This window comes from Carassius carassius, chromosome 9 (assembly GCF_963082965.1).
Source record: "Carassius carassius chromosome 9, fCarCar2.1, whole genome shotgun sequence".
In the NCBI taxonomy this organism is placed as follows: Eukaryota; Metazoa; Chordata; class Actinopteri; order Cypriniformes; family Cyprinidae; genus Carassius; species Carassius carassius.
Genome location: NC_081763.1, coordinates 11,833,818 through 11,845,201, shown reverse-complemented (window position 1 = coordinate 11,845,201; position 11,384 = coordinate 11,833,818). Strand labels below are relative to the sequence as shown.

Here is an 11,384-nt window from a genome sequence, read left to right as displayed (position 1 = left end):
ATTAACAAAGTGACTATCTTTATGGAACTAACCACTGATAGATCATGCATCTATGCACTTTAGCAATTTCGGTAAGCTGTATACTAACAAACAACATTCTACTTGTTTGGTTGAATTGTGGTTAACATGGCAGCTGACTGTGAGACGGATGGATACCTCAGTTCCTCTGGGCTTCAGGAACCTTCAGAAGCTCGAGTTCCTGTGACAAACCAACCCACCACAGCTCCTCAACCTACCAGTGGAGCTCCTCGAGTGGAAACCCCGCCCATTGAAGCTCCACCCACTGAAGCCCCTCCCACTCCAGCTGCAGCGATCCCAGCTCTCCGTTTCCCCTCGGTAGGTTAGCAACAATTAAAGGTTTGACCCAAAAGAGACAAAAAAGGCATTTATAATGTCACAAAAGATTTCTATTTCAAATAAATGCTGTTCTTTTGACATTTGAACCCTGAAAAAATGGCCACAGTTTTCAATAAAAAATAAAATTGTTTCAACCTTGTTACCAATAAAACATTTTTTTGAGCACCAAATCAGCATTTTAGAATGATTTCTTAAGGATCATGTGACACTGAAGACTGGAGTTATGATGCTGAAAATACAGCTTTGCATCGCAGGAATTAATTAGAGTTTAAAGTATATTGAAATAGAAAAAAAATCGTATTTCAGTTTGCAATAATATTTCACACTATCACTGGTTTTACTGTATTATGATCAAATAAATGCAGCCTTTGAGACCATCAATGGGACTTCTTTCAAAAATCCTATCTATCATAAACTTTTGAATGGTAGTGTACATATATAATAATTTTATGTTAACATTCAAATGTGAGATTTCAAACCAGTTCTGACTGATAGTACAAAGATGATCATAATAATGTGTCTATATGATCAAATAAAATGTTCATTTGAATAAGGTTTACCTCATTTGAGACACAATTTGCATTGCTTATTGTATTCCTTTGCCTCCCACAGAGCATTGCTGTGTCCCAAAACACAGAGAGGGCCCAGTCAGGAAATACCAGTGGCTTTTCTTCTCCTGTCGACAGGTAAGCTGAGTTCTGATGAACAGGGTCCATACACACTACTCTCTACACACTGAACATGGGATATCTGTCTAAAAATGTTCACTTTAAATGTCCTGCAACTGATATTCATTGGCCTGTTCTTAACCTGTTAAGCTATGAATATAGAATCATTCCTATACAAGACCGTTCATTAAATAACACCTCCCCCACTGTGCATGTGGATGTGGCTTTTGTTTTGACGTCAAGACAATGTGGACCTGATCCCAGTTGTGAGAGCTGTAATCTTACCCACCAACTGACCGACATTGTGCCATGTTTACCCATGGTGCCTTTTTTTGTGTGACTCATAAGGACACACACATACACTGCACATAGCCTAGTGGTAAGTGCATTAATGGTAATGATTTAGCTCAGGGGAGCAATTTACCATGAAAGCCATTTCTGTAGGAAGCCAGATGAAGGCAAAGCAAAAGCAGCATATGGTCAACCAAGGACGCTGTTGCTTTTTACTCAATTACTCAACCTGATTTAGAAGATCTGTCGTAAATTACTTGGCCTTTATGTGCTAATGGTAAACTGATAAAAGGAACATTCTGTGAAGTGCAGTTCTGTGAAATCCAGGAAGTCGGAATGTCACCATGTGTTTTATATCCTTCCTCTCGGAACAGCTACGCTTCTGATGTCACCTCTGGTTTGAGTGACGGAAACGAGGGTCTTTCGGAGAGAGGGAAAGGTCAGAACAAACGCACCGGAACCAAGCTGCTCAGGAAGAGGGCTCGCTCACGTCTACGCATCACTGGGGTGACTCATCTGTCAATTAACCAGCCTTAGTTACATGTCCATACGTGGTTCTTGACCTTACAGTATGCTAATACTGAGTCTGAAAACGTTTCTTAAAATGGATAACTGATTTAAAAATCAATTGCCTTTTTGTGATATACTCACAGATAAATGCTCTCGAATCATTCCCTACCTGTCTTTCTTCATGCAGCTGTCAGATAAAGTGGATCGGGTTGTAGAGTGTCAGCTACAGACCCATAACAGCAAGATGGTGACATTTAAATTCGATCTGGATGGAGACAACCCAGAAGACATTGCTGCAGTAATGGTGAGCTGGTAACACATTCAAAAAAAAAAAAAAAAAAAAAGATTAAATTAAATTAAAATATCTAAAATGAAATAAAAATATTAAAAATTCTATATGAATATGGAAAATAAAATATGAAATGTAATGAAATTACATTACATTAAAATAGAATATAAAATAAGTTGAAAAAAGATCATAAATATACAATAAAATATGAAATAAAATAATTATATAAAGAGTCATTTTAAATAATTTTGAGAAGAAAAAAAGTCTGTAATTTCCAAATAGTCTGTTTTGAAGGTTAAAACTTACAATTGTCCCCAGTCTCCACTATACTCCACTAAATATCTGTAAACTGTAGGTTTTGGAGGTCAAGAGGACACAAGGACAGAGATAAGGCGACACTCCTTGTGAGAACTGCATTATAGCATGAGAAGTGATGATGGTTCAGCATCTGTTTCCACAAATTCTGCAAAATCAAACCTACAGTGGAAAATCTATGCACCATTTGTTCATCTAAAACATTTTGTACTGTAGCATCTTCAGTTACCAGTGGAAAACCAGTTCTTATGTGTCTATTGTGACTTGTCCGCTATTTTTGAAATTTTTAGCCTACAGGAGAAAAACTGGTTTGTGACTCACCGCATTCGCAATTAGTGCTAAAAATCACTGGAATACGTATTTCTCTTTTTAGTGTCACTGCTATAATGTTTTTCTACGGATACATGCACCATGTAGGACTGCTGTGACCCTTCTGTGTTTTTTAGTCGCACAATTAGCAGCAAGTTTTAAGATGCTATAGCAAAATATTTTCAACTTTTCACCTTTTTTCAGTATTGACATGAGGCTTAAAATTAGTTTTTGTGAAATCTAGGTTGAGAGGGTTTTTAGTAGAGATACTAAGAATAACTTTTGTTAGCTGCTTTCTTTGGCTACTTAATGTTAGCTGTGACTAAAAGTTGTTTTGATCAGCCTGTCCTTGGCATTGAGATTTGATTTAGGAGTCTTAAATATAGGCGGTAGTGTTTCCCTTCGCTACATTATGAGTGCATGCCTTTGTTCACTGCACTGAATCACTGCTCGATATTGAATTCCAGTAGCTTTGAAGAAGACCTTTGAACTCATTAAGAAAGTCTGCTCAAAAGAGCACACAAGAGAACTCCAAATTTCATCAACCCAGTTAACTTCTCTGTCTCCTTGCACCCCTTTTTAGGTACATAATGAGTTTATTCTACCTGGAGAGAGAGAGGGATTCATCCACCGCATGAGGGACATCATCCACCGGGCAGAGGCCCTGATGGGGAGAGAGCCTTTGGAGCCACTCACTGCTCGTCTGCCGTATCTGAGCGGAGTCGGCTCACTGTCTGCCTCACAGGTTTGTATTCACTCCTTTTAACATTTTAAAAGAATTTTATATTTTTTTATATATATTATATATTTACATATTTAACCACACTTCTGGAAGATGCTGAACTGCATCTTGTTGCTGAGTACCTGTACTTTGCAATTACAATAAAGCTGTATCTACCTATCCATTTAAATGAGCTTTTATTTCTATGTGTGTGTCTGTCAAGGGTTTGGAATTCAGTTGTTTACTGTGGGATTTTATCTGTTGTGGTTCAGAAATCCAATCTTCTGATGTCATCAGATGTCAGAGACAACCGTTAACGAACACACCGTGTTCCTTACAATGATTGTAATAAGAGAGTCATCAATATTGAAGTCATTAATAAGAAAGTCCTCTGCTACAGTGTGATTGTACACTTTATTAGTGCTTGTCTTCTTATCTTTTCTCACACGTGGTCACTTTACTAGACGGTGGTGTTAAAGTCAACGTGTGCTCTGTTTTTTCCCACAGCCCAATCTCCACACACAGGGCCTCGCTCGCACACACTCCTCCTCCTCGTTGCCAGGTAACAAACACACACACACACAGAACACATGAACACTTGTGCACACAAACACTGATCCTATAAAGTATGTGTAAAGTCTTTGCAGCAGATAATAATTACAAACAAATGCTCAATGCTTTAATAAAGGGATCTTATTATCTTAATAAACGGACTAAATAATGTCTTCATGAAAATCAAAAATGCAGAAAGCTTTGTAAGGTAAATGTCATTTGCTCAATATAAAAATAGAAGTGCACATCATGATATGACCCTGTTGGTGTATGTCCTTCAGATTATGCTGTGGCCAGTATAGGGCCAGTGACCCGGGGTTCCTCACCTGCACTGAATGCCGACTTTTACGTTGATCCCGATGCCAATCCACCCGTCCGGCCCCTGCGTTCACAATCCTTCCACACTACAGGTACACACAATAAACCGCTTTCTCTCTCCTTGAATTTATGTATTGCTTTTTACAATACATATTATTCCTAAGCAGCCTAAAATGACACCACATTGAGAATTTGTACTGAGAACGGCCATAAATCATAAAAACTTGATCATGCTGAAATCTAATTTATGTGAGGATGATTTATGTCAAATTTACATCCAAATGATAATTAATCTACATGAAACTGAATGAACCCTGAACCATATATTTAAACGTTACATCATGTAGACTTAGTACATGGATATTTGTGCCTATTAAAAATAAAATCATATTCTAAAATATTGTGTTGATAAAGAACTTTATAGTCCATTTTCAGTGTGTTTTCTGCTTTTGCAGAACCCCAGGTGTTTCAAAATACACTAGTTTGTCAATTGCTGTATTAACTAATCAATGTTACACATAATCTTTTTATTTTTTTTATTTTTTACATAACCACCAAGCTTCAACTATCAGAACCAATCATCTTTGGTCTCTCCAGGTAATGAGTGCCATGTTCTATCACACAGCAGCATCAGTACAGTCTCTCGGTGGACGTTCAGTGTTCAGGGCATCATAATGGACATTCTCTCTGTCTCGCTCTTTCATCTTGTTTCTTTCACTCGTGTCATTGTTGCAGAGAGCTTTTTTCCATGCCTATTTCTCTCTCTGCACACCATTAGCTTTGAGGCTAATGTGAACAAACTCTGTATCTTGTATATCCCACTCTGCAATTGGCTTTCTGAACACTCATCCCCATGGAGACCAAGCTTTGACGCCAGTGCCAGCATTGACGTATCTCAGGATTTGCTTTTGATACCTGCTGCTTTAAAATGGACCAGTAGATTTCATTACCTGAGAGAACAAACTACACGTATTACACAGCCTGTAAAAGCTCTATTTCAAGATTACCAGTTTTTTCTTTTCTTGAAAGACACATATGTTGACAAATCATTGCGCCAGTGTGTCTGCATAGGAAGTAGAGGACTGACACAGGGAGTTTGATAAATGCTCCAATGTGGTTAGCTCTTCAGAAGTGAGGTCATGTCCCGAGTTGTGGCTTTATTTTTATGCCACAATGATGTTTATGGAGACTTTTCAGGTCAACGTACGTCAGAGGGTCCTATTTTGATAAATTAATTGTTAGTTGAACATTGAAAATTATCACATAGATGGTGACAAAGCAACCAAAAGTTTTCCGCAGGAGTTGCAGACTTGAGCAAGTAACCACATAGCCAATGATTTTATCCAAAGTGACTTACAGCTCTTTTACTCAAGGGACAATCCCTATGGAACAACGTGGATTTTAGGACATAAATGGTGGCAGGTTATGGTTTGTTTTTTGTGGGACTTGAACCCACAACTACTTTCTGTTTCTAAGTTTTATCCACAGTGCCACACCAGCTCTTACAGTTGCATCAATGGTGACAATGACTATTGATGACATGACTAATGTAAATTGAGAAGAGTTTAGCAGGAACGCCTACTAGCGATGAACACTACAACAACTTGGCAGCCAAGATTGTGAATGTGTATTGAGATAACCCAGTGTGTCAATCTTTCTTTCTTTCTTTCTTTCTATTTCTGCTTCCTTCAGGTTCCTCCCAGACCTACCAGTCTACAACCAACTACCCGCAGTACTCCCACCCCGAACTTCTGCCACATCTCCTGCCAAATCAGATGTCTGCCATGCCCCCTCAGCTCCCCAGACCACCTTATGTTCAAAACACCCACTTTGCCTACCCCTACCAAATGGATGCTGCCTCCCTCAAGAGTCCCCTCAACCCAAGTCCGCTCACCCGCGTCCCCAGCAACCCAAACTTATTTTCCTCCTCTTCGTCCTCTTCTGTTATTTCACCAGTTCAGCAGTCCATCGAGATGCCACATCAAGCTGAAACCAACACTCAGCCGCTTTCAGTTGGCCCTCCACCTGGTCCGCAAGCTGCAGGCATCTGGCCACCACATGCCCAGCAGCCCTTTATTTCACTGGCCAGTGTTCTTTCTATGGCTATGAACTTTGCACATTCCTTTATCCCCCCTGGATCCATCCCTCAAGGTTTCCACCCTCAAATGACCCCTCAACCAGGTTATGGCCCTATGTACCCAGCTCAGCATGCGAGTATGAGCAACTCTGATGCTCCATACCACCAGGGGGCACAGAGTGGCCAGTATATGGATATGTACCAATATCCTGATGCTTATATGCAGATTCCGGCACCAGTTCCTGAACCTCAAGAACAGGCATCTCCACCAGTAGTTGCTCTTAGAGAGCAGAGAACAGGCACGGCCCCTGAGATTAAACAGCCCATAAACCCAAACCCCACAAACCCAAGCTCTTCTGCGGGGTCAAGAAGTGGCCCACTGGCAGAGAGCCAGTCTAACCCCATTGGGCAGCTCAGAGAGCGGGCAGACAGTTCAGCATCAAGCTCCTGCACCCCATCCAGCACAAGCTCACCAGCATCCTCCACATCCCCCAGCCCGCAAAACACTGTAAGTGTTCGAAATAACAACACATGCAAAATAACTTTTCAAAAGTTCAAATATGAAAATTCTGGGGAAATTGTTATTTACACTCATTTCAAACATGGCAAACCAATATAATTTTTTTTTCATGAAACAACAGAATCTTCTGGCTGCTCACAAATACACAAACGTATTATTACATATAAACTTATTACGAGATGTCATCGATTTTTTCGGCTGTTTAAAGTTTAAATCAATGAGTAACAATTTTGATATGGATCTGTTTCTCACAAAATCGCATTATAGTATAGGAATATGTACGTTTAGATTATTAACTGTCACTTCTAATGCCATACTTGTTCTTCTAATGATACGTACTATTTAAACAAAGGCATGCATCGCCACAAGAACTGCTTTTGAGTGTTTATGTCAATATACATATGAGGGTATACTATGAAGTGGAGCATTGCTCTCAGACATCTTTGTGAGCATAATTAGACAAACCTGTTCTGAGCATGTACAGTATTTGATGTAGGTGTTGTCTGTTATTACATGTTTTAAAAAGCACCTGTAGAAGGATGTCTGGGGTTGACACTTTTGCTTTTCAACTTATTTTAGGTGTCTTCACCCATCCCAAAGTCCTCCCCCACTCTGTCCATGTCTCTGGCAGTGTCTGAAACGAATACCATCGCAGCCAAATCTAGACTCTCACCTATATCTGAAGGTGAGTTGCACTCTTTCCATCTGTGATCTGTCACTCCAATAACTACTAGTACACACCATATATTCCTTGTACACAAAGACACAGAAGTACATGAAGGCCATACAACCAGGCAAGAATAAAAAAATTTAGACGCACATGCATGTCCAGTATTTCATGTGCAGACACAAACACAAACGCTGTTCTTTTGAGCTTTCTATTTACCAAAGAATCCTGAAAATAATGTATCACAGCTTTCCAGCATTTTGAATTTTTTTTACCTGAGCACCAGATCAACACATTAGAATGATTTCTGAAGAATCATGAAGACTGGAGTAATGGCTGCTGAAAATTCAGCTTTGCCATCACAGGAATGAATTACATTTTAGAATATATTCAAATAGAAAACAGTTTTAAGATGTAACAACATTTAAAAATATGACTGTTTTTATTGTATTTTTGATCAAATAAATGCAGCCTTGATAAGCATAAGAAACTTAAAACATTTTTGAAGTAACTTTGAATGATAGTGTAATCTAAAGGTAAACAGCATTTTTGCTGTCTTGCTGAAAATAAACATGCCCTGTTCCACCAGCAGAGTATCATCTGGTTGTGATAAAATGATGATTGTTAAAGTCATAATGTTGATTTTATTGCAATATTCTGCTCAGGTCTGTTTCGATGTAGTGTCCAACTCAACCTCAGTTCCTATAATGTCAATTTGTCTGGTGAAGGGCTAAAATGAAAATACACAGCTGCCATCTGTTGACTGTAAAGGCTCATTGCATACTAAGCAGATTGCACAGTTAGTTTTTCAGTTAGTTTTACCACTCATATTTTGTTTAGAAAATGTACAAACCTGTTGTTGTTTTTGTATTGTTTTGCTGTTAAGTTCAGAAAAAAAAAATCTCTTGTCTCCTTGTCCACAGAGAAAAAGTCTATTGTTACAGTGGGACGGTTCAAAGTCAGTCCAAGCAAGGAACTCCCTCTTCCAGCTCCCAGCCTGACGCCAACTCTCACCCCTACAGTTAAGCCCACATTCATACTGACCCAAACATGCCCTATAACAGATCCTCAAGCCACGCCCCCTGCACACAACAGCCAATCAGACAGCAGCACAGACATAGAGGCGGAATCAGAAACCAGTCACAGCTCTCCGAATGAGTCCCCTCCACTTATCAAACCCCCTAGTGTGGATTTGTGCTGCACAGACAGCGCCCCCTTGTGGACTGGAGGAACTAAAACACTGGACAGAGAAGTTGTAGAACCAGATGAGGGACGTAGAGGTGAAGAAGGGGAGGAGGTGGAGGAGGAGACAGAAAGGAGGCTGAGGAGAATAAGTGTAAGTTTGCTGGAAAGTCCAGCCGGGAGTCCTCAGTTCAGTCTAAATCAGCCGTGGATGAGTTACACACGCAGTGCATCGTACGCTAGCAGCGACGAGACAGAGAGTGAAGACGAGGGGATGTATGAGGAGCTACAGGAACTCAGAGAGAGGTGAACCTGTAGTATGTTGTGTGTGTTGCTTGTTGTACCATTGCAAATTCCAGCAAATCCCTGTACATTTTATGAAGTGCTTTCTAGCAGTGTGCCGAAGCATAAAGTCTAAAACATGATAAGCAGCTACGGTATCTCTTATAGTTTAGACCCTAACCATCAGTGTCCATTATAGATTTAATCCTAAACAGTTTTTGACCTAACATGTCCGAAAATGTTCAGTGCTGTGAAAAGTTTTCAATTATGCTGTCTGCAGTGTGGGAATATCTGATAACAGTGCAAAACTACAGAAAATCAGAATAGCACTTTCACAGACTATATCCTATGATATATTGCTGAATGAGATCTACCAGTTTATCATTAACCTAAACCTAAATTAGCAACATTTTTTTTATTAAATTCCTGGACTGATAAACCAGTTGTGTATTAACTAAATGTGTTTACATTATTTTGAGATTAAGTGTCACCTGATGTTTTGACTTCCTGTCATTCTCAGACATGTGGCAGAGGTTCAGGCTCTCCAGTCCTCTCAAAAGCAAGAGATCGAGGAACTCTACAAACGGATGGGTAAAGTGCCCCCTCCGGGAATCGTGTCTCCAGCGGCCATGCTGTCCAGCCGCCAACGTCGTCTGTCTAAAAGCGGAGGGTACCCAAGCTCTCGCCAAAATAGCCTGCAGAGACTGGACTTACTGCCCCCTACAGGTACCATAGGTGAGGTTACAAAGCTTTTACTGCTTTAAAAAAAAAATATTTCAACTTGGAAATGCGTTCATAACCTATTTTGTACTGAAACAGGATAAAACAAGAAACAATATGTCTAGGTAGGGACTTAATTGTATCTCTGTATTTGGAATTGATTGGATCATGAAAACTGGGTGATACATGTCAAAATTAAGTCAAGTTATTGACGAGGTTGAAACATAAGAGGTCTTGAGAATGTCATCTGCTTTTAAACTTTCAGTGGCCATAATTAGTTATGTGATTATAAATTATATGTATATTTTTTTGTAATGGTCCTACCATCAGCAAATATTAGACTTTTTATTGCCCGACATTTTCTTTTTTAGCATTTCCACATATTTTACATTTATTTCACTCAAAGGGATAGCAATATGTGTTATGGCCCTTTAAAAACACTCAGTGTTTAAGAGCACCTCAAAGTGAGTTGCTGTGTGCATTTAATGATCTGTGTGCATGCATTTTTTGCGAAGTACAACTTTTATTAATGTTACTTTGTGATGTATAACAAAGTAATAGACTCATATATATGTGTTAATGTTATTTCCACAAACACACCTTCAGGTATCATGCGTAAGAACTCGGTGAGCGGCAGCAGCAGCGGCTCACAGGAAAGGAGCGGTAAAGGAGTGTCCTTTGCCTCTGAATATCCAAGAATTGTGAGTGATACCTTCTGTTTGCTTTTATTGATTACTGCTTTTCTGTACATTCTTAACTTGTTTTGGTTTGTTCTTTACCCCCTGCTAATAGGATACACAAGAGAGGAATGTTACATGCACTGACCTTGCTTTTTATCTTTCCGACAGTGATTTATTTTTTTAAGGAGCCCTTTGGCCTTTGTCCTGCTCTGCTTATGGACTGAAGTGACACCATTGCTTCTTCATGCGACTGCTGATGTGTGTGAGCACATGTTTGTGATGTCAGGAAAGGAGTGTGTGTTCTTCACAGACTGTGATGTGAATATTTCTAACCAGTATACCTCTGTTCAGTATTCTAAGGATGATTTACTTACCTAGTGAGCTTTCTGAAGAGACAGGGCACTTGGAAGCACAGCCTTTATATATGAAACTTTTTTAGAGAAACTTTTTTAGAGATGTGATGTGTAATGAGCTCAGCACAGATTTATGGAGAAATGCCCACTCATTTGCAGCTATAGCACCCCTAGTGGTTGAATGTATAAATTGCAAAAGTTCTTTCACTTGGAGTCTTAGACAGTCCATGTGGTTGCTCTCTATAATGTTGTCAATTATAGATCAGCTGCTCAGTTAAGTTTTATTCCAACTGGCAAGCAGTCATAAATACCTGAATGAATCAGTACTGTAAACAATACAAAAAAAAATTCAGTTTGCAATTGCAATTCAATACATTCAGTCCTTATAAAGGTTTCGGCCTCACTGTAATTTTGCTTTTAAATAAAACAGTATCATGTACATATCTGACAAATTGTAAAAATGTTCATCATGGATTACAACACATGTATGACTTTGTTGTTGCAATGCTTTGCACTCTCAATAATTGCACAATTTATTTTTTCAACTCCCATAACTCGCAGTATTGACATTGA

At 39.3% G+C, this 11,384-nt stretch overlaps 1 protein-coding gene across 2 annotated transcripts in view; it reads left to right on the top strand.

Moving 5' to 3' along the window:
* The window catches only part of LOC132148954 (serine/threonine-protein kinase WNK4-like), a 63,879-nt gene extending 52,984 nt beyond the window's left edge, over window positions 1-10,895 (top strand). The window contains exons 8-20 of one of the 2 annotated variants that reach the window (XM_059557772.1): window positions 134-336; window positions 970-1,043; window positions 1,691-1,823; window positions 2,014-2,130; window positions 3,323-3,484; window positions 3,968-4,022; window positions 4,294-4,422; window positions 6,023-6,915; window positions 7,507-7,612; window positions 8,518-9,082; window positions 9,579-9,793; window positions 10,385-10,495; window positions 10,644-10,895. In XM_059557772.1, coding sequence (XP_059413755.1) covers window positions 134-336; window positions 970-1,043; window positions 1,691-1,823; window positions 2,014-2,130; window positions 3,323-3,484; window positions 3,968-4,022; window positions 4,294-4,422; window positions 6,023-6,915; window positions 7,507-7,612; window positions 8,518-9,082; window positions 9,579-9,793; window positions 10,385-10,495; window positions 10,644-10,645 — 2,765 coding nt within the window. In that variant the 3' untranslated portion in view covers window positions 10,646-10,895. Of the gene's footprint in view, window positions 1-133; window positions 337-969; window positions 1,044-1,690; window positions 1,824-2,013; window positions 2,131-3,322; window positions 3,485-3,967; window positions 4,023-4,293; window positions 4,423-6,022; window positions 6,916-7,506; window positions 7,613-8,517; window positions 9,083-9,578; window positions 9,794-10,384; window positions 10,496-10,626 lie in introns of both variants that reach the window. The other variant, XM_059557773.1, reaches the window with a different exon arrangement.
* Window positions 10,896-11,384: the final 489 nt, after the last annotated feature.